Below are 25,002 nucleotides of genomic sequence, written 5' to 3'. Positions count from 1 at the left end.
GATTATGGAATGTACCAAGTTTAAGAGTTCACAGGGAAGATCGGGAAGTTTGTAAAATGCCGGGGTTAAATGCACAAACATGTGCGACGGCCCGCTCACAATTTCTCGTAGATGTTCGGTGAATAGTCTTGTGAAACAACGAACTTGTACACGACATTAGGTATAAATTATATCACAGAGCTCCATGATTATATGTAAACAAGGATTTATATATCCTTGAGGTATATTAATATCGTGAAATGAACAAGGCATTAAATTATAAAATTAACCCTACCAAGCCCACCCGGGCCCTCCGCTGCAAATGCGATTTGACAAAAAACAATAAAAGTCAAACTTATGCAAAAACACAATTGTATATGACAAGAAACATTGTATACTGCTCGACACAGTGTCGGGTGCATTCGACGACTCGTGGCTCATGTCAGATGGGACAAAACGAGGGGAGTAGTTCACGTAATCTTAGACAACAAATAATTCTCAGACTGGGCGATATCACCCGTCACGTAAAAAATAACGACAATGGAAAAGCGTTTAGGTATATGTCAAATAAATCGTCCATAAAATAAAACTATATACATATCCCGTATTCAGCGTGTTATTTTAGCTAATTTAGCTAATCTGTAATTACGCTAATTCAGGATGTCACTAATTCAAAATAAAGTATATTCTCACAAGGAGATTGTTGACACTTTAGCTAAATTAAGATTCAGTTAATTCATGCATGGAGTAAAATTTGCTAAAATAGCATGTAGCTATTTATAATAAACATGTTTTACAGTAGTAAGTAATATTTGGCAATCGTTGTCCTAAGTAACTATGTATTTATATCGTTCTGAGAGTTCTTTATTCGGTGCATATTACAAATGTCTTAGTAGGAAATAATTAACGGGAATTAACCCTAGGTCACCGACGCCGATTACCGCATGGGTCATGTGAGCAAATAGTTGTTAACTAAGCAGTACACCGAGTTATAACGCAGCGGGTGTCTATCGGTAAGAAGTAACTTATATATGTATCTATACGTATCCAAAACAGTTGAAATATATTCAGTATTTATTGGAGCATGGAGTTAGCAGGGTGTTAGAGTGTGATTAGGATTTAAATGTGTATAAGACCAATTCCACTGAACAGATGTAATGTAATGTAATGTAATGTAATGTAATGTAATGTAATGTAATGTAATGTAATGTAATGCGATATAAGTCAATGTAATGTCAAACATAAATTAGGGGTACCCGAAATTGTTCTTGTAAACAACTCATTTGTGATCTTCCCACTGCGGTAGGTTGCGAGCATAAACATCTGTGGGAAGGGGAGTTTGATCTATCTTTTTTAGTAACCGTGGACCTATATTTAGACACACCCCAGCCCACCACTGTCCTAATACAATATGACATCATACGAGTGCCATATAAAAATGCAACAATGCGTTTTATAGAATTTTTCTAGTTTAATGTTTTTGAATTTCTATCTGATATTTATTTGATTTTTTTAAATGCAACAAGAAACAAGTTTTAATTAAAAAGTCGGATTAAATCATAAAACATGTGAGTTTTCAACGTCGTAGTTGTCCGTCCAGATCGTGTCACAGATAGTCACCAGCCTGAGTGAATCATCGACTTACTTCATCCTCTATTGCAGATGATCCAGTGAATCTGAAGCACTGTCCGCACAGCCACTTTCATCACTAGATATTTCACTGTCATCGCTCCATGTCTTGGTAATAATGTCACTACATACTAGTAATTGTTTCTACTTTTGCTTTTTGCAGGAACACCATATTTGTACGTATATTTGTTCAGCTCATTCACTTTCAGATTCACTATGCTAATCAGATTTTAGCAATTTTGTGTCATTATTCTAAGTAAGTCCAGTGATGAAAATATACTTGTGAATAAGTTTGTGACAAGTGTGACACATGTATGGCAATGAAAAGATTAATGATATGTACATGGATGGCATGGATGACAGTGACAACACTGGTGACATGAATATGTACGCCATTGGCAGAGTTACTGTGAACGAAAAATCCACCCAAACTGCAGAAATGCGATATAATAGTAGCTCATTGTTTCACTAACAAAGTTGCAATACTGGTATCAGCTCACTATTACAAACTGTTATATTAGAACTATCAACACGACAAACACGCTGACAAAACAGGCCACAAACACGAATGTCAATGACAACTTACAGTGACAGTTAGTTGATTTGAAAGTTACTTTAATTTGTTACGTTTCTGAAAACGGTACTGATACAGTATATGTATGTGTGATTAAACAATAATTAAATCCAGTTTAACAATATATTAGTACTCAATTCTACCTCATTCCATATTAATATTAAAGTACATCAGAATGTGCAAACATGGAACAGCCATAGCATTATGCATTTGAATTGTTTATTTTTAATATATATTTTAAAATATGTTTTATTGTTGTCTATTACATTAACAAACAGTGTACACCGAATCTTTTGTTTACGTGGATGTAGTCGGTTTTTCTAAGCCGTTTGTTTTAACGTTATTTATTTATTTATTTATTTATTTATTTATTTATTTATTTATTTATTTATTTATTTATTTATTTATTTATTTATTTATTTATTTATTTATTTATTTATTTATTTATTTATTTATTTATTTATTTATTTATTTATTTATTTATTTATTTGTTTGTTTGTTTATTCATTCATTTATTTATTTATTTATTTATTTATTTGTTTGTTTGTTTCTTTGTTTGTTTATTGTTTATTTTTTGTTTATTTGTTTATTTATTTATTTAGCTAATTCTTTCTCAAATTGAGAGAATGCCAAGTATTGTATATTAAAACTGTCATTTATTTACAATGAAGTATAGGTAAACTTTCACGTTCATTTGAAGTGGCAGGAATCCAGATCCGAGTCTAATACACAAGGGGGTTTTCCACCAACATTTTCAACGACTTTCAATATCTTAACCAAATAGCCAGAACTCATAACATACATAACTGTTTTTGTTTATAGTTTTTACCATCTGTACGCAGGTCATACAAATTAGCATACCCCCTTCTCTGTAACACTCAATAACTTTCAGTTACCCCATCAAGAACCGTATTTTTTACACTCCCATCAAAATCCTCACCCCCCCCCCCTATACAACTGTTTGTGACCCTAGCTGTTCAAAATATACTAGTATGCAATTTGAGTCAAGCAAAAACTAGGTTTTCTAGTTCGTTTTTTTTTTTAGGATTTTCAAATAGTCAATCGTAGGGATTGCCTGAATCAAACGTGTGTTTATCAGAACTAGTCAGCAACGTTGATGCTTGGGGCCATAAAACACCGTTCCGTTCATCCAACCAGGGAGCTCAACCTGAAGTATCAAAACTACATCGTCGCATGCACCACTCGCGTGGTTTCGTATCTGTTCACCCCTCTCTCCGCAAACAACTGCAACATTATTCCTTGAACGTTCAAGATGTCATACCTGAGGTTACGTATTCCTCAGATAACTGTTTCCGTATAACTATCTGAGTATCCTTACAAGATAACTTGTATATCAGAAGAAAAAAAAACTTTACTTTATTCATGCCCGGGTTCAATATTTAATCGATAAGGTAGAGGTGCTGCATGGTTCAGTCAGTGAAGACGTGCTTCATGCTCCTTGCGATAACAATTTTAACTTGTATATATTTAATACACGATCAAATAATAAAATACGTGGTATCCACCACTTTTGGAACATGAACAAAAAAATCCCTTTCTTTTATTTGAAACATATTTTCTGGCTTAGAACTTCTTGTTCGAGTATAATGTTCGAGTGAATATAAATCCGAATTGGTTCGTGAGAACGAGGTTTCAAATCGGGTACGAAACCATGCGATCGGACGATAGTGTATCCATGTGAACGTTGGCGGGAGCACTAATTTATGGTGAGTAAATAAATAATAGGCAAAAGATGGATGAAATAGACCACCCACTCAAATACATCGGGTATCCATAAATGTTAGTGATTCACGCGATGGTTAAAACTTATCTCCTAAGTAGTCAACCAAAGAGAGAAACTCATACAAGTACAACGCTTGGCATTTGGTGATTACTTTACTGTTACACACGATTCCTCGCACGCTAAAAACGAAAAGGGAAATTTCATTACTGCCGTTTTGTACAGATATTTAAATTACATTAAATGTTAGTATATCAAAAAGAACTCATATATATCGTAATTGGTATTATGTATGATTGACTAAATAATGTGGTTAAATATTGTATTTGATTTATTGAGCATTAAGCAATTTTATTGTCTGGACATACTTCATACAACAGCAAAAACATCTAAATATTGTACATGTGTTTATAGTTGGTTGGAATGTTGATCTTCTGGAACGGAATATCTAGTTAGAGCGACACATACAATGCATAATAACAATGCATTTACCACTTCAAGTTGCTGCATCCGTGTTTTTACCGCGAATTGCCATCTTTTCCAAAACAAGCTTTAAACAGCCAGCTGCTGTAAAATAAATGGAGGTATCTAGTATGTGCAACTGCAAATCATCATGATTTTTCGAAGTCTTTTCAATGTGTGTGTGTGTGTGTCCATTGGGGTGTCCATGCAATTACGGAAACATGAGTGTGAAAACCCGGAGAGCTGGTCTCCTGGATTCCCAGTCTTTTCACTATTTATTGTTTTTGTGCATCTGTACAAGATTTAATGAAGTACGATAAAAGACAGGGTAATTCAAGGAACTACCTTAGAGTTAGCATTTTAATTTCCGATATTCATATGAATCTCGGACTCATCTTCCCTGTGAATGAAATATCCTCTTTTATCGAAAGATTTCATTCACACGTTTGTTTCCACTGTTGTGAGATTGTACAATTTGTACCTAAATTTGTCTGGAAAGATCGAAAACAAAATACAGCTATAAAATATGCATGCCATGGAACGACCTCTACCCTTTAACTTATTATTTGAAAACAGTATTATCAACGTCAACGTTTTGGTCACTGTGAAACCATAGCGAGTGTATTTGAGACTTTCCATTACCGTTATTTTGACGACGAAACATTTTCTTTTTGTTTTATTATTATTAGGGTTTATGCAAAACTATATTTCATTGCCTTCACGCTAGTTTCAAGTTCTCGACCTCGGGAAAGTGTCATAAAATACGACCCATTGTTTCTTTACGTACAAGATAGCAATGTAAAAATTCGCTCAAATTTTTGATGTGGGATTTCAAGAAAATTGCATATTTTGCAAGCACTTTGTAATTACTTTTCAAGCCAACAAGTGCTTTTTTACATATTGATCGAAGATTTCTTGTACGTTGGGAAAGTTACCTACTCCAACATTTAAAAATCAAATCTCTACAATCATGGATGAGATGATTGCCTAAGATGTCTTCCCATCTTTACAAATAGGACATTTTGCCGATTAAACAAGAAGTGGAGTATTTTTTAGACGGTCAAGAGTACATTATGCTATAATTTAATTTAAAGTCTATAAGTCGATCAATTGTTGCCATAAAAGTCATTTATCAGAATGGTTGTTAGTGTACACATATATACATGCCAGGTGTATATTCATCCAATCGTTTACTTATTTATTTATTTGTTTGTTCATTTGTAACGTTCATTTCTTTAAAGTAGTGCACAAAGAGCGTAGTGGGATGAAACATTTACATTCACTGCCATCACTGCACGAAGGTTTAAAAACAAAGTACGCAGAACCATAACCGTTGATGGCGTAATTAAATGTGACTGGGAAATTTGAAGTCATTATTCCGTTCATTTAACTACTTCGAATTCTAGGGTATAGTTGCTCCTAAGTTATTTAAATAATATTGAAGCATTTCACTTTACATACAATTTAAATTTTGATAATACGTTTTGCCCCATATTTCACGCTTCTTTTTTTCTTTCTAATGCTATCAGGTCGCCTTGCTGTATACCATTCATTAATAGATGAATTCATTTCTCAAAACACCTTTTTTGTTATTTGTTGCCCAGATAAACCAGTAATATATGATTCCAATTTTATATGAAATTTGGAAGTCCCAGCTCTTACGAGATATGACATGATATATGCAAAGATAATCAAGAGTGACATTTTCCATATCTGTACCAGGGGTGGGTAAAATCGTGCAAGATTAGAGATTTCATTTTATTGGTAGAGACAGAGAATGTCGGGTCTGGAGATCACGATAAGAATGTAACAGTTTTGATTTTCCATCATTTTAATGGTGATACTCCGAGTCAGCCATTTCTCCTAAAGCCAGTTGCTGGAAAAATACTTTCAGTTAAAAAGATTTGTATGGAATCTTTCAGGAGAGTGGTGGGTTGTTTTTCACATTCAACACGTTGGAAGTCTCGGTGTACGCAGAGTAGTACTCGCTGTTTTGAATATGGTCACCTGGAGATATACTGCAGACTACTAGTATTTATTGTTTTGTTTTTCTTGGTCATGTGTTACCAAGTTTCTGTGGCAATTTATCTTACAAAAAGTTGTCAAAATTGGCTCCATGTTGATATATTCGGAAAGCTTCTCTTATTTCTGTTCACAGAACATCAAAACTCACCTTGCGAAATCGACTGTGTTTGCCGTTGATGGCGTATTTGTGAAGCCGATTACACTCAGCTGTTACTCAGCAAATGCATATCGGATGCGACAAAACTTATTTGTGAACAAAATAACTTATTGAACAAAATAATGTATTCGAAAGCACTGCCATGATTTCACCCATACTTCTGTCGGCGGTAACTCGAGTAAGTCCGTCTTCGTATCGCTTGTTGCCGAACAAGGTGGTGACATTGAGCAAAATCACATAAAACACAGATTTGCGTATATTGCAAACATATCAGTAATGTGAAACGTGGTACGAAGATTTGCAGATATTCCTACTTTTGAAGAACATATATGTTACCCAAAATGGTTCTGGGGGGTTCATCAAGCACAACGTATACTCTTACAGCCTGTAGGTGTATCTATAGTGATAATGACACTTTCACCACCGCCCTGGGAAATACAGAATGCACTTTATAAGCTCTTTGAATTGCCCCTTTTCACGGAAGACACTAGTGGCAAGACCAATCTACACGCTTTCACAACCAGAATCAACAATCGACCGTCAAACATGACGAAACTGCTCAATATCAACGTGGTATTAATGTAAATAAATCTATTGTTCCCGATATCATACACGATATAATTTTGAAGTGTTGTACGGATTAACTTACTATCATATTTAATAAAAGTTTTCAAATTTACTAATGTAATTCCAGTGTACAACAAATATAACGATAAATCTACAACTACCATTTGTTTCCAAAATATTCTTAAACTAATAGTTGTGACGGAGCGTTTCTGTGACGTGAACTTAAAGGGCGATGGTCGTCGCGCCACGCATGCGCGAGATATGGGTCTCATATAAATAAAGATGGCGACTTTGACTGCAGATCAACGAGACGTTACCAAGCTTTAATTAGGTGTTTGAAAGGTATCAAAGTAGTCACCGGTGGTAAATAGTGAAAGTCGCGCCCAGGTAAAAACTCAAACTTGTGATTTCCATTTGAAGAGCGCATTGGATTGTGGGAAAATCAATGTTTATCAACACAAATATCGCACATGCGCGCAACTGTATTTGGTTATGTAGTCGCTCGCCTTCTAGCATGCAGTAACATCTCTCACAAACATAATTTACATTGGGAAACGATGTCGACACATTGAGTCACCGTTTACATCAGAGGAGAACCTCGGCACTAGATGGCGCGATTTATATAACTAGTAAGTGTCTGATTGTAACCTTGCAAAACGCAAGTTCACATCCTTTACAAATATGAATAATGGACTGCATCCTTAATACATTATGGACCTCTTTGTAGAATCTCTAGTGTCAATGAACTTGGTGTAGCTCTGCCATTTAATAACTGTTCAAACCTTTAAACTTTTAATATAAACTATTCAAACCTTTAAACTTTTATACTAGATAAAAGTTTCCTATTTTAATAATAATTATCATTCACTTGGCCAGCATTTAACTTGCAAACTGTACATTCCAGGCGTCATTTTTTAGATATATATCATATTGATAAAATTGCGAATTGGTTTTAAAATTGTCATATTTTTACTTTTTATTTTACCAAGTAAATTGTTCTTCAATGTACTGTGTGAATTATTGTGCAGTGTATCTTATAGATACAAAAATGTATGTCAGAGAGAGGAATAACAAATATTTGCTCATCCCAAAGAGTACGTCCATGTTCAATTGTGCGAAGTGATAGTTATCATATTGATTATGTTGCTATTTCATAATTCAGTCAAGAAAGTACAGTAGGTAACTCCCTATATGAACCAAAAACTGCACAATTATATCCACAAACTTCGTGTGAACATTTTTGAGAGCTTTTTTCTTATTTTTAACAATTTTTCTCCCTCTGGGGAGTGAGTTGAGTGTTAATAAGGATTGATTAAATAATTGAATAAGATCGAATACACAGTATAAGTAAGGTTTAAATCAAAGCTAACGTCTTGTCTAGTAGCAAAGTTAGGCTGAATTTCACCAATGTCAGGGAAGTGATTTGCAGATAGAGCTTGTATTCAATCCACTAACAACTTCCTTTTTTAAACCCACGTTCAGTTTATTCGTATTGTTCAGTAATTAACAGTTGTACTTTAACATTACTGTCTGATTTGTTTCTCTTCCGCTCTAACTTAGATATAAAAACCTTGGTTCACGACTTACAATAAGACTCGGACACTGGGAATTTCTGTGACGTGTTACTGATTCAGCCGCCAGTCCAGTGTAGATAACAGCGGCTGCACATAACTGACGTTTTTGGGATTACAAATAGTATGCTTGCCAATATATTTTCTAAATATAATGCGCTGATAATAATATTGATGTACCCGGAGTATTCTTATCTTACCCGATATATTTCGTATGCGTTCACACATACGGAAAATCAGTACCAAATCCATGGGGGACAATCCAAGTATGAATACCAATACAACATGTAAGACAGAGTTTTCTTTTAAAGCATATTACAGGTGCAGCCAACGAGCAATAAATTGAAATAGTCAATTCTCTGGAACAAAATTTTATGGGCCTTTTGAAGTATGCTAATTAATACAAGCAGCCTCTCGGCTGAGATAGCTCCGCTGTTAGCAATGCACATTTCAATTAAAGAACAGAAGATATCATTAGAAAAAGAACAATATGTATAGTATCAAAGTAATGGGACTTGCTGTTTTCAACAAGAATTCAAAATTATAATTTTTTACCAAAAATGACAAAAATATTCACCAAAATTAGAGAATTGAAGATATCACTACAAAATGAACAAATCTGAGAGAGGTCCACGTGTAGTATCTATATAGGTAATATTAAAGCAATTGGACTTGCGCTTTTTAACAAGAAGTCGAAAATATCACTTTTTACCAAAAATATTCACCAAAATTAGAGAATTGAAGATATCATCATGAAATGAACAAATCTGAGAGAGGTCTATCCAAGGTACATAGACACCAAGTATCAAAACATTCAGGCTTGTAGTTTTCAAGAAGAAGTCGAAAAAGTAAAACATTGACACAGACGACGAACGCCGACGGACAATCACTCATATGATAAGCTCTGCTCGACAAAGTCGACAGCGGAGCTAATAAAAGAAAGAGGGAAAATTAAAAGCTGTTCATAAGCTACCCTCCACCTGAAAAAAATTTTTTTTTCCTCTCCTGCTCACCAAATTCATCTTTCCCCTGCCCTCATTGAAAAAACACTTTTTTGCCTACTTCCCTACCGCCAACTTGCCTTTCTTGCCCTCCTACTGACCAAATTCATCTTTCCCCTCCCCTCATTAAAAAAACACCGATTGATGGCGTAATTCATTGAGTCATTGGCTTCTATGGGCTTCTTGAATACATTAACCACTCAGCAGATCAGTGGGCGACTCGCATTTTCAGTTATTGATAGCACACGGCTGCCCACATTTAGCAGATGTTATTCCCGCCAATGCGTTTTTTTATTATACCCTGCCCTAAAGGCCGTTTTGCCCACCCTGCGATATGTTTTTATGTAAGTACGCTACCCACTAAAAAAAAAAGTTTCCCTGTCCTTGCATTTTTTTTAGAAATCTGCCCTGCCCACTGGGGGTACTGATATTTCCCACCCCCTACAAAAAATAGAAAAAATCCCCTACCCAAAAAACAAACTGATGTGCACCTGTAACCCAATATGCATTATCGTGATACAAAGTTTGAAAGAAATCAATCTGTCCATCTCGGAGAATCATTTCCAGACACTTAAATATCAGAATTCATCAAATTTTAGGTCCAAAATGGCCACCAGTTGGTCATGTTAGATCAAGTTGTCATAAAAATTGATGTGCATATGCAACTCGTACATTATTTTTATGTGGAAGATGGGGAGTTGTCACCTGTGCATACATACATCAGATGGCCATAGCGCATCATTTTTTACAAACAAGCATCTACCCATGAGCCTTTGCAGTGATAAAACACCCCACCCCCAACAGCTGCTGTGAATTAAGGAAAATTCAAACAAGCGAGACGCCAGACACTTAAATATACAAAACAAAGTGGCACAATTTTCAGAACATTGAATGGATAAAAATACAAAGCCCAATATTCATTACTTGTATCTTGTATTGAAGTTTAGGTTCAAGGTTAGACTTAGTCACTCATTTATTTTTTGTGTTCTTTTCAATAAAATAAAATTTGACAGTGTAGATGGTGAAACCCATGTAACCCAGCTTTCACCATAAACTTTTTATTTTTATTAAAAAAAACACTAAACAAGAGACTGTATGCAAGTCTACTTCAAGCCATGAACCAACAAATGAATTCTATATTTTCGTTTTATTCACATTGAATATTGATTCTGAATTGTTGAGTCAAGGATTTTAAATCTTTCACAGCAGACTTGCGTATCAAAACATTAGGTTAAAATTTTAGATTTTAACCCACTGTAGAAGACCGAGCGCAACAACTCTGTCTTGACACAAGATTAAGCCAGAAATGATTAGGCCACATGCCCTCAACCATAGTCTTTGGATTTAGAGATAAAAATAATCTATTCAGAAGAGATATTAAAGCACCATGACAGTCGTGCAGCACGCAGCCAAATCCATTTTGCATGGTTGAACTTTTGCAATATATCCTCAAACTTTTGTATAATGAGTGGTTTATAGTAGTTTCTACTTATTTAGTAACTGGTTACTGACAAAAAGCAATATTTGGGGTCAATCAGGTAATCTTTATTCAGTAATTTCAGGGTGTTAATCACAGAACACAATCGCTAACATTAAAAAAACTTGCACAAGAATAAGAATCAATTACATCAAGTTTCAAAAAGTGTTGTTTCAATAAATTCAGAATTGTATTGCTCACCAATGTAAATTGCTATCACCCCTTTAACTTAAGTGGAACAAACCACCTACTAACATTGGCACATTGAGAGAGAGAGAGAGAGAGAGAGGGAGAGGTAATTTACACAATGCATTTACGGCTTGTTTCATATGGCCGTTATTCATAATCAATCAAACTAATTACACTTCAGCACAAAGGTCGTGTCCCATTTAGAATACAAATTAAGCTTTAAAAGTGAACATGTGTACACACTGCAAGATAACCTTTTCACATTACTACCCTGTGAAACAGTGACCCAAATAAAACAAAAAATGTACCCTCTGGTGACTAAAGTGCACTTTCACAATATTAGAGTTTTAAGAACTACTGTAGTTGTTAGAAGTAAATCTACATACAGTACGGATGCAACAATACAGGTTTATGAAAAAGTAGTAACGAACCGTCAAGCATGTGCATGCTACATCAATAGAATAGGTTTTGCATTGGTCAGGGGGCGTTATCTAGAAGGCCAACACAAAGATAGTACGACTGAGAATCAATGAGAGGGAGATTAGGAGTGATTACGGCACTGACATCGTACAAACTCAACCAAACACTAGTTTTGCAAGTATCTGATAATTATCGACCTCTTTGTATCGCAACTTGTTTAACCTTTGTTAGCAGTTACATCTGTTGCTTGATTAAAAGATATAGTATGTACGACCATGGAATGTCGCACAATAAATTTAAATACAAGTGTAATCCAGACCCTGAAAGGGGTAGTGATGTTTAACTGTATTAAATGGACAATACTGGATATACACGATTTATAAAGTGGCATGGTTTGGTCTGGAGTCAAGGACAAGAAAACAAATACAAAATATTAATTGTGGTGCTATGTGAAAGGATAGCAATGAAGTGCTCCAATGAGAGAAATACGCTGCTTGCACACAGAGCAGGGTACATCACACAGACCATTAGTTTCAGTCATTTTGATATTAGTATTAAAAAAAAAAACCTAGTACAAGAAAACATTAATTGCATAAACCAAAGCTCATTATACAGCATCTCTGAAACGCACACAATACAATCCAATGTATATACACAATATTTTTTGGGAGGGGACTATGATAATGAGCTTGATAGTTACGATTAGGAACCCTCATCACCAATAACGACTTCTGATTTTAAAGGTGCTGTATTCACCCTGAGCATAAATTCTGTGTGGCCTTCATATTCTCCGTATTCCATATTTTTAGCACGGGCCCAGCATTCTACTCGAACAGTGGTGTCCATGGTCAGATTTTTAAAATGTACCGCCATTACAGGTTGCAGATAGTTGGTGCGATAGTCTGAATTCTCATCTGCGGTTCCAACATATGGGAAATATTTAAAGTCGATACCCCCTTGTGGATAGTAATCAATTTCTCCTATGTTGTCCTTGTCTCTGTCTTTCTGTAATGGCAAGAATAAGAGAACATTTTATAAGTGTGACATTCAACTATCCAAGATAAATCAATTAAACAAGCATAAAACAAGCAGTTGACTGAAATAATTGATTTTGATAAAAGGAGTGTGCATTTGCAAGAGCTCGCCATCAGTTGACCGGAGAAACCATGTCACCTAGCCAATTTAAACACGCTGGGCACCTTACAGCAAAGATAACGATCAGCAATTCTATTTGCATGAGAAAGCAGGCCATTTCACAGCGAGTTAGGGGTGACCAAATTAGCATATACAAATATGGGTAAAACCAAACGCTCACAAACAAACATGGTCAAGATTACATGCACACCACCAGGGAAAAATCTGTATTTTATTACCAACTTATCAAGTATTATTGTCTTTAACCTATGCAAAATATGATCTTGAACCCAGGTAACCCTTAACCAATGTAGCCTGAATACCATAAAAAAACATTTTCATGATGAAAACTGTCTCAACAAGTCATTGAAAATGACACAGTCCCCGTTAAATTAAGTTCTTTGTGCTCGTCATATTAAGGCGGAAAGGTTGTCGCGAGCGTGTCCTTGAAACTTGAGTTCCAAGTGACGTATACAACAGATTGTTTATTTACATCAAAACACGTGTTCCGTGTAGTGGTAATATGGCCAAAAATCTTTGATCTGATTATGAAACACACTGATATGTATGATGTATTTGCCAAATACAAATGAAAATGGTACATAAATTGTGGAAATATAGTAGTAAGGCAAAAAGTCATATGGCTGTCAATCGGCCATCCTTGACCAGATTTTGAAACAAATTGTCATGGACATGCATCCTAACATGTATAAAGTACATGTATGTGCCAAATTTGAATGAAAACTGACAGGGCACGTCCAAGATACCGCATAAAAATAACAACAAGATGCCTGCCAGTCAACCATCTTTGATCCAATTGCGAAATAAATCGTCATGGACATGTATCCTAACATGTATAATCTATGTACCAAGTTTGAATGACAACTGACAAAGCATGTCCAAAATACAACATTTTCAAAAAACAAGATGGATGGCTGCCAGTCGTCCATTTTAAATTGAATCGCTAAACCACTGCATGTGCATATGTCCTACATAAGGTACTAGGCACATGCAAAGAATGAAAGGAATCGGTCCACAAGATTCTGAAATATGACTCTGGACAGACTGACACAGGGACGGACTGACGGACACACGGACAGATAGACTCAGGAACTCACGGACGGTCGGGGACATATATCCTAACATGTATGATCTATGTACTAAATTTGAATGAAAACTGACAAAGCATGTCCAAAATACAACATTTTCAAAAACAAGATGGCTGCCAGTCAGCCATCTTTGATCCAATTGTGAAATAAATCATCATGGACATGTATCCTAATATGTATAATCTATGTACCAAGTTTGAATGACAACTGACAAAGCATGTCCAAAATACAACATTTTCAAAAAAACAAGATGGCTGCCAGTCGGCCATTTTGAATCGAATATGTCCCACATAAAGTACTCGGCACATGCAAAGAATGAACGGAATCGATCCAAGGGATTCTGAGATATGACTCCGGACACACTCACGGACGGAGACCGAATTATAAGTCCCCGTTTTCAGACTTCGTCCGAACGGGGACTAACAAGGAGAAGTTGTGGGCTAGAAACACCTCAAACAGGTTCGTAGAGTGAAGAATATATGAACAAAAACATAACAGCAAAAGCAAACCGAGAGAGAAACAGCTTTTGATCTTGTTTATTTTACACCATTCATAATTTGTGAGCAATTTATATTTTCGTACCATCTCCTCAGATTCATCACAAAAGGTTAAAAAACAGAATACATTTACCAACAAATATTTGTGATGCCTAAGCCAATTTCAATTTGCCCTGGATGTGTTAATTAAATATTAAAGTTTACAGTATTCAGTTGTAGTCATGACTAAAAAATGACTACCATATTTGTTCTATTAATAGTGCATGTGTTTGCATAAAATGATAGGTGCCATGGTAAAAATAAATCATTTTAATTATCCATGATACAATTAATGCAATTTATTTTATTAGAGATGCGTTACTAAAAGCAAATGTGGGAAACCTTATAAAAAAAGAAATCTCCCAATTTTTTTTTTTAATGAATCAAAATCTCAGTGAGATTTGTATCTTTCAATATCACAAAATCCAGACATTGATAATTTTAACTTACTTTTCCTTTGCATTCTATCATCACTCTGTTGGGATCATAAATTGCTTGCAATTCTTCTGAAAGTGAACTGTTTTCATAAGCTTTTGGTTGCCAGCCCCATACCTGTAATTAAACCAGCAGAGGATATTATAGAACAATATACTGTCAAACACTTTGAAATAGCTACATGCCATTTTAGTGAATTTGACTCAATGCATAAATTAACTGAATCTTAATTTAGCTAAAATGCCAATAATCTCATTGTGAGAATATACTCTATTATAATTAGTGACATCATAATTAATTGAAATTGCAGATTAGCTAAAGTAGCTAAAATAACATGCTAGCTAAAAGAACACGTTTTACAGTAGATAGGTTGGAAGGGTTGATTGAAGAAACTCCCTTATGTAGCTGATGCACAAAAAAATTCACTATCAACATCATTGCTCTCCCAGGAATTTTGGTCAGCATGTTCACCTTCATGACAAGCAGAACAGACTAAAAGGGCCATTTTGAAAATTGACTAAGTCCATTAAGTCACATTGCACACGCATAATTGCATGGCCATGGATAACTAGGGCAGACAAATTTGGTGTTCTACACTATGGAAAGCACCGTAAAAACTCACCTACTTTAAAAATTCTGCTACCTAGTTATTTGGCGGGAGTTCGTATTTTTGTTGACCCCAAAAATATGGACCTCTCCAGAAATTGCTCATTTATTTTTACTCCAAAAATGCGTCCAGCTTTGTTTTCCCCCACATCATTTCTTCTTGGAATGAAGTTCAAACAAGACCTGATAATTCTGTGCACAAGAGGTACATTTATCGATCACAGCATCACGCCTACTTAAACATCAACTTGATTGCACAACTCTCTCCACTGCCTTGTTTTTGAAGTTTTGCAATTGTTGATTATTACTCGTATGTACAAAAACGTACGAAAAAATTGTTGAATTTTCATGAAATGCAAGGACACAACGTCAGCCAAATAAAATACTTCTGTCAAGTCAAAAGCCATTGAAAAAATGTATGTACAACTTTAATTACATCTAGTATGAGTTGCGTCGTCTTGAGCGACCTTTCTACAGTGAGCACTGAGAATCAAACTGAACTAACTTGCCTTGTTCAAATACATGTAGACACATGGCTCTCCTTGTTCATATCCAAATTTTGGGGTTGTACACACTGTGCCAAGTTCAGAGACATCAAACTGACACAGTCTTCCAAACTGATCTTCACTGGTATGTCCAGAAGGGCAGTCTTCATACAGGGTTGAGTTCTGGTCCTTGTAATCTGTATTTTGAAAGGGGGAACAAGGTTACATGTAAACATTCAATTTCAGCAAATAACAGCTGGCAAACAAAATCCGAGTATGACAAGAATTTTAATAAAATATATACAGTACTTATCTCGCTCAACCTCCCACCCACTTCTGCTTTTTAATTGTTTTTTTTTGTTCACTTTTGCGACTGCTTATTGAATTCAACCGGATAATTTCCGCTTTATTTTCAACCGTGCAAATTATTTTTATTACCGCCGCCCACATTTAAAACATCAAATTCTTTTTAAATAGTTTTCAACTATATTAGATTTGACTGCGATAGACTATTTTATTTTAAACAATATTCTGACGTGATGTATTTCATCACAAATACGACATGGTTGTCTTATTTGCAAAGTACATCAGTGTAATTTCTGCATTTCTATTCTAGATGAGTCTTCGCCATGTGTTCACAATTTGTATAATTATGTAAAAAGTGCGTTTCAATGCATAAAAGTTGTGATTGGTACAGGTTCCCTTTTTGGAGTGTTTGATTTGTGCATTCACATGAAAACTCGTTAATTTCAGTGCATGGTGATGACACAATATGGGTCCCACTTTTTCTCTTCTATTATTATTACTATTATTGAATTCATTGGTGCAATACATTTAATTTTGCGCACGTTTTATTTTGGTTTTGAGCTGTCCAAGCTTTTTATTGTTTTCACGAAATGTTGAAAAATAAAACAAAGGGTCACACAGCACATGAAGCAGTCTGTCAATGTTTTGTTGATTTCAGATGCGTGCAGCCTCCAACGAGCATTTTGTGCACAAGTTCCAGTATTACACAATAACTATGTGCAGCTCATTGTTTTCTCATTGAAATTAGTGCTAACAGGTGGTAAAGTACTTCTGCCTAGAGTTAAAAGATGAAATCAATCAGAAATTTCCAGATAATTTCGCCATTAACATTTTAATTTGTTAATAACTTGACTGTTAAGTCAGAGGATGTTGTTTCAGGTCAAATTGTGCTGGAAATTGCTTTGCATCAAGAGTTTGTGTACGATGGAAAACATCCTACAATGAAATTGATGATAAAGATTTTTTCCACAGACCTTAACAGGGATTGAAATAGAATTTTTTCCATGCATGCATAGTGTGCATGTTGAATTTGAAATTTACCTGCACTAACATGTGAAATGCACTACTTTTAAAGTTTAAATAAGATTTACGGGTTCTCGATTGATGCTATCACGAAAAAATTGTTCACAATGTTGGTTGAACTTAATTTAGGATTAGTGAATATAATGAGAAAATGTTGTTTCTACATGCACAGCGTGCACATTATATTTTGAGTTTACTTGCACTAGCTAATAATCTATGTGCATAGTGCAGTGTGCACCAGGGTATTTTGATCGCTGCTTAATCATTTTAATTTTACACCATAAATTCAGACGATATGTAAATCATATTGTATTAAAAAATGTGCATAAAACACAAAATTTACCATTACAGACTCTAAAAATCCATCTATTGTGAAGGGATTGGATGTACAACAACAGTCCTGCACAATTGGTAAAAGACAAGAGCTTGATTGGCCATAATTTGTTATGTTATGTACTTTCCAGGCAACAATAAATAGAACATAATTGTATGTTTTATTATGGAAAAATACGAACATTTTTTGGATTAACTGTGATACCTAGAACCAAATTATTTATGGTATTGCAATGCATGGCATTCCTTAATGTTTTTTCTCAATTAAAGTCTAAATCTGATAAATACAAAACAAGCAGCCTGTCGGCTGAGATAGCTCCGCTGTTAGCAATGCACATGGCAATTAAAGAACAGAAGATATCATTAGAAAATGAACAAATCTGAGAGAGGTCCACATGTAGTACCTATATATGTAATATCAAAGCAATTGGACTTGCGGTTTTCAACAAGAAGTCGAAAATATCACTTTTTACCAAAAATGACAAAAATATTCACCAAAATTAGAGAATTAAAGATATCATTACAAAATGAACAAATCTGAGAGGTCCACATGTAGTACCTATATATGTAATATCAAAGCAATTGGACTTGCAGTTTTCAACAAGAAGTCGAAAATATCACTTTTTACCAAAAATGACAAAAATATTCACCAAAATTAGAGAATTGAAGATATCATTACAAAATGAACAAATCTGAGAGAGGTCTACCCAAGTTACATATACACCAAGTATCAAAGCGATCAGGCTTGTAGTTTTCAAGAAGAAGTTGAAAAATTAAAACATTGACATGGACGACGAACAATCACTCATATGATGAGCTCTGCTCGACAAAGTCGACAGCGGAGCTAAAAATGCTGGACAAATTAAAATTTGAGAAATCAAAAAAATCTCAATTGTCTGATCTGACAAAATTGCAGAAGCCAATAAATTCTGAAAATCTGGCAAATAGTAAAGTGTAAAATTTTTAGAGGGGATAATTTTGAATAATATTGAATGTACTCACCATCCAGGAGTTTGACTATATCATCAACAAACTTATTGTATGTATTCGGGTTGTCCATATTGAAAGCGATGTTTTCTTCATTACTGTATTTGGGACGATGCGCAAGCCCTACGGTACGGTGTATAAAGACAACATTAAGCAACCTATATACATTTTCATATGGAATGGGAAAATTTTGCGAGCTCACGCATCATTCTGGTTTTTGACAGTTTCTATAGTTTCAGTACTTTAAAAAATTGTTTCACACATTCAGACTCGCTCCCTCGTACAATAATTTTTGTTATACATGTATGGTAAATTAATAATTCTAAATGAAATGCAAAACCATTGCCAATATTAGGACAGGTAAAAACCATTGAAAATTGTAAACATTTAGGAAAATATTTCACACACATGAGTTATTAGACTTGGAATCACTTCATACTATAACATCAGTGTCAGTTTTTGTTACTTAGAATTCTACCTAAACAAACATTTTCCATATTTATAACAGAAGCAGGGGCTGAAATTAAATTCCACTAAAAATTAAAGTTGCCTTTTCCATTAGACCAATTTATTAGGCAGATACTAGTCAGCCTGTGAATCCCCCCTCCTAGATTTGACATTTTTGTCAAAAATTTCTTGCTAGTAGTAACAGGTTGGAGAATAGACACTTAGCATATATAATATCCCTTAGCAAGCTAAATTAGAACTCTATTTGACTTAAAATTCATTTTCATTCTATTAAACAGGGAATTTTGTCGTTGATATGGGAGTTCTTAAAAGGTGAATTGAGAGAATACTTACCCGGTGTGCCTAGTTTATCTGTATATGTTGGTTCCTCATGACTGATAAAACCAATATAAAATACAGAGAACATAGCAGCAAAGAAGCCAGCAAGGAATGCATAAAAGAACAAGTAAAATACACCAATTTCAGCTGTAAACAAGAAAAAAAAATTATTATGTCAGGAATGACTATTTGAACAAATCAAGTACTATAAAACCTACACTGGAATTTAATTGCATTGCGTGTTTTAAGGTCATAAATTAGGCAGGGAAACAAGTTTTAATGTTATTTTAAATGTTCACTCGGATTTAATTTAGTGGATTTTACTGGTCTTGCAAAATTGGCAAAATTAAAAACCAGGTACTCACTTTATATAATGAGCATTGAAATGTGAAGGTGACCTTATTTTTGTTATTTGTTCCTTGTCATCTTGTATGTGTATCAAATGAAAACCTGCATCTCATTTTTTTTAATTTCACGTAACACATAAGATGTTTGCATTTTTAGGATATGTATTTCACTTCAGAAAATGATTTTGTCAACCCAAATCAATTAAGATATCAAAGTTTATCGTTTTTATGGTAGCAACAGAGGAAAAAAACAACTTAATTGATCTGTGACTGACATTGTCTGAAAGTTTCCAAGCATCATACTGTAATAACTTTTACGTCATCTGAAAGCGAAGACAGTGGTAAATACAGAAGTGCATATGCCATACTAATGTTTGTCTAAGATTACCTGATGGCCAATTTAGCAATGCTTTTTTTATTATTTTGACTTAACATTTTTTTTCACACATTCAGTCGCACAGTTGTAGGCTAGAGGGTTGTGTCTTTGTTTTGCTTTATCTGCCTTGGTTCTCCAGGTATGAACGACCAAATAAATACAGACAATGCTACTGATAATTCAACGTTAATCCCACTAAATAAATTCAATTTTCTAATACTACTTGATATCTGGAAGTACCTTTATATGACATTACACATGATTTTTTTTCAGTGTCCCAAAAATATAATTTTGAGATGTATCCTTTGAGATACAAGGGCATCAAGATAAGATTTGAAAAATATGCCAAAAATGTGTACAAAAAATACAAACAGTAGAGTCAACATGGCAAGACTGGATCATATTTGCACTATGACAGATTAGGGGACAGCGAGTAGCCAGTGAACAGACGAGTAATCAATAAGGTAATTACAGTTATCACCAATTCAGTGACAGCATGCCATAAGAGATGTGCACTGCCAGGAAAAGCACATGAACCTTACTACTAATACTACTCAAGCAAATCATGTGATGCGTGTACCACATAAATTAACCATGCCAAAGTCTATGACCACTTTTATAAGATCCTCTCATAATAGTCTTGGCAATTAACGCTAATCCATCCAAGTAAGATTTATTTTCTAAAGGGCTCATCCCTTTCACTGAGCCATTTCAATGACAAGACTTAGTCATTCATAACAACTGGTCTGGTACAAACAACTGGTCATTTAAATGGTTGGGAATAGGAACAATTATCAAATGATTTAAAATTAAAAATATAATCCAAAATTTAATACTGAAAGCAAAGCAAAAATGTTTTGAATTATTACAAGTCATACAATGGAACAGTTATAAAATGAATGCTGCGCATGTCATCAATCAACTAATACGCTGGAGATAGTACTACAAAGCACTCAGCTCTTTACAATTATTACATGCTACAGGGGTTGATGTACAAAACACCAAGGCATTCTCTATGGTGAAAATGCTTTTAGCCAAATTAATCATCAAGTCACTAATCTGTCATAAAATTCAACACCTACCATGTACTAGTAATACTGTAAAACATTTAGCCAAATTTATTTTTAGCCACTGATTCATCCATTGGTGAATGGGTAATAGGACCCTTAACATTTCTCAAAATAGAGTAAACTCTAGAGAATTCATTTCTTTTTTTAGTTCAAAAGAACGCAAGAGTTCCTTTTGTACCCCTCCATCCCTAACCCTACCTCTAACTCCCAGTTACCCAATTGGTATATGCCCCTCTAGATAACTATAGATGTCCTTAGGAGGGGCATGTACAATTAAATGGGGAGTGCTGGAGGGTAGGGTAGGGTTAGGATATACAAAAGGAACTCTTTCCTAAAAGAACTCTCCAACAATTTGTAGGGAGGGTAATATGATATATCAATTCATTGCTTAATAAATATTATTAAGAGTTTCTAAAATCCCCCTTACCATCCCAAAACATAATCTAAACACTAGCAATACATATTGACACAAGGCCACTCACAAACCCCAATTTCTTCCCCAAATTGTACATTCTTTATGCATTGTGTAAATTAAAAATGGTGCTTATTTTCTAAAAAGGCCAAACAAATTATGTCATTATAGAAAGTTGTTTGGTTGCTTTCAATATTTTAACCTCAAGAATGTCAAAAAGAAAGGAATATTGCTAATATATGCATGCAACATCACCGATGAGTCTCAAAGCATTTGATCTGGTGGAATAATCTCTTGAGGTACACACAAGGTTTTTTTTAAATTTTATTTTGTCTGTCAATATGGCAATTTGAATGCTTTCCATGGAAACATGATGCATACATAAAAATAGGGCGATTTGACCCAGGTTTAAAATATTTTTAACTGGAACAGGTGGTTCTAAATCTAGTGTTCCTGTCCCAAATGAAAACGAGTGAAAAAATGTTCAGCATAATATGGCCTCAAATTCAATTTACAATTTGACTGAATCAGTGGAGCTCGTGAACAATTAATTACGTTTCGTAATTTTTAACAACATTCACAACTCTGAACAAAACAAAATGCGGGTCATCTACAATGTACACCTACAAACCGCAACCCGTATTATAAATCGCCCATTGTTATTGTAAATTCATTAGACTACGATGATTTGGAATTTGGACGAGACTTTCAAAGCCGCACTTTCATTGGGTGTTATTAAAGGCTGAATAGTTGTTGCCCTAAAGATGCGAGTTTCAGATAGGAACGACTCCGATGATGGAACGTGACCTTCGCTCACACTGACCTTCATAGCGTGACTACATTCACTTGGCGTGTTCTATTCAAAATCTATTACAAGATTGCCATTTGTCATCGCGCCGATCCACTTCTAACGGGTAAAATACAAAAATGATATGATACGACCATTTTCTCATGTTTTGTAACCACGAGACACTGTCGCATGTCTTTGCATACGGACGTGGCACGCGAAGTAAGTCCGACTAAACGCCACTCTCTGTAGAATCAGGTAAATTACCGGCTACCCAAAAGCGTGACGGTGGGTCACGCCTTGGAGGTCGCGCGAGCTTAACACACTTACCCCAACTGCGGGCATTCCTTCCCATAACAGCCTTGTGCTCTGGGTCCCACATAAAACTTGTGAACCCATGCCACTGGTCTGCAACATTCTGCATACATGTTTTGTCATCCTCTTGATGATACTCCCCGACCTTCTTGTCTGCCATTTTGGTACCTTTCTTGGGCTTGCTATGACGCTAGGAATTGTGGGATGTAAAATACCCGGATGCTGACCTCTTAGTGACGTCACCAGTGACACAAGATAACCTCCACACAAGTATGACATACATAGATGTTTCAATACTCATTCATAAATAAATATACTAATGCAGAGGGCGATTTGTTGAGTTTATAAAAATTCTTAATACTTTGCAGAACTAATAAAATGTGAACACTGCGAAATATTGAGGAATAGAGAGTAAATATTATGGTAACTCTTGTGTTTCAACTCTCCAGCAGGACCAGCACTATTTTTTGAGCTTATGAAATTTCGACATCATCACTAAAAAAAATATTAATTATACTTTTAGAAAAAAAAATACTACTTCCTTTAAATATAGGTGAGTAAAATTAAATTTAGTCGAGCCTCGAGTCTGCAAAATAAGGAAAGGATATTGTGGTTGTGATTCAATGTTTTATTCACTGTTTTCAACACATGAGGGCGCTGCTTAAAAAGGTCCAAACATGATCTAGTGTTTATTTACAGAATTTTGCTACTTGGGTATACTGATTACACCTAATGGAAAGTTTAAATTAGCACAATCGATGTTAAAGAATAAAGCAAGGAAGGCATTATTTAGTTTCCGACATTCATTCTGAATCATAAAATGATATCAACTTCATTCAATCTGATTAAAATCTGATGTAGTGTACGGGCTTTAATTATTTTGGCTATAAACTTATTTTAATTTTATTTTTTATTACTTTTGTTATTAATGCCCTTTTATTTTATTTTATTTTATTTTATTATTTTACTTTGATTTTGATTTTGTGATTTTTTTAATTCCGCCCTACCTACATCTGAGCCGATGCCTATGTAACGAGATTTCAACGAGACCCACTATCGACGATTTTAGTCAACGAATCACATACCTCCTTCTATAGCGCACATGATGAAGTCACCGGGCGGAGTTGGGTGGCAAACACACTCAAATAAAATGGCGGATTATACCGACGTTAATATTGTGGCTCGAATGGTTCGACTTTAGATCGTTATTTTGCATAGTTATTCTGGGAGTGACGATTTTGTTTCCGCCGTTTCGACCGAACACCAGTGTCTTTTTCCAGTCGCCTGCCCTGGAGACGGGTGATGTTTTGTTGAAGATCGGGCCAACATCGTCCACGGTATTGAAGCCGTAGCTGTAAATATTCATCAAATTGTATCATCATTTTGTACATTATACAATAACTCTTTATTAAAGTAATTGAGCTGATTTAGACTGGAATAAAATATTTTTTTATTGGAACACATGGCAATGGATCAGGAAATATTTTTTTGCTCCAATTTTCTGCGTCGATGCCGTGGGCCGGTGACCGTTATACAATTTAAAATCAGTTTGCATTGTTTACTATAGCTGTTTTACAGTGTTCTAATCATTACGATTTACTTATTTTTTTGCTTCCATTCTAGATAATTATGCTCAGTGATGTAAAAGTGAAGCGATGACTGAATGAACGAACCTTGGTTGGCGAAGATGTATCTGGAAGTGTACACATTTGTTGGAAGTGAAAAAAATATTCAATGTAATGACAAAAATTGTAAAATGCTGTGGAATTTCTTTTGCAAATAAAAATATACTAGCAATTTTCTATTAATGGTTTATTCAAGTGGGCACAATATAATGTACAGAAAGATTGCCCGTAGAGTATCGCTACACTGAAGAGTAAGCAACCGACAGCCTGTATAAAAGGGGGGCTGTGATTGGCTGTTACTTATGCGAGATTTGAACGGGACTTACATAGGCGTCGGATCAGATGTAGGTAGGGCAGAATTAAAAAAAAATCACAAAATCAAAATCAAAGTAAAATAATAAAATAAAACGGCATTAATAACAAAAGTAATAAAAAAATAAAATTAAAATAAGTTTATAGCCACAATAATTAAAGCCCGTACACTACATCAGATTTTAATCAGATTGAACTTCATTATGCTTGAAACTGTTTGACCAGT

The 25,002-nt window shown here is 34.8% G+C and overlaps 1 protein-coding gene and 1 long non-coding RNA gene across 2 annotated transcripts; one reads left to right on the top strand and one right to left on the bottom strand.

Annotated features, from left to right (window-relative positions):
* Positions 1-12,323: 12,323 nt before the first annotated feature.
* Positions 12,324-23,059, bottom strand: LOC100375915 (sodium/potassium-transporting ATPase subunit beta-1-like). Its single transcript, XM_085499453.1, has 6 exons — positions 22,855-23,059; positions 19,548-19,679; positions 18,762-18,869; positions 16,122-16,294; positions 15,022-15,123; positions 12,324-12,797 (listed from the first exon to the last, which is right to left on the bottom strand). The coding sequence occupies exons 1-6, from the start codon at positions 22,997-22,999 to the stop codon at positions 12,495-12,497; spliced, it is 963 nt and encodes a 320-aa protein (XP_085355579.1). The 5' UTR covers positions 23,000-23,059; the 3' UTR covers positions 12,324-12,494.
* A 768-nt stretch (positions 23,060-23,827) lies between these two features.
* On the top strand, positions 23,828-24,642 carry LOC146750381 (uncharacterized). Its single transcript, XR_014930042.1, has 2 exons — positions 23,828-24,193; positions 24,463-24,642. It is a non-coding gene; the product is annotated as an uncharacterized LOC146750381 (long non-coding RNA).
* The last annotated feature ends 360 nt before the right edge of the window (positions 24,643-25,002 follow it).

Source organism: Saccoglossus kowalevskii, chromosome 1 (genome assembly GCF_978046115.1).
Source record: "Saccoglossus kowalevskii chromosome 1, keSacKowa6.1, whole genome shotgun sequence".
NCBI lineage: Eukaryota > Metazoa > Hemichordata > Enteropneusta > Harrimaniidae > Saccoglossus > Saccoglossus kowalevskii.
This window is presented reverse-complemented; position numbering and strand designations above follow the sequence as displayed.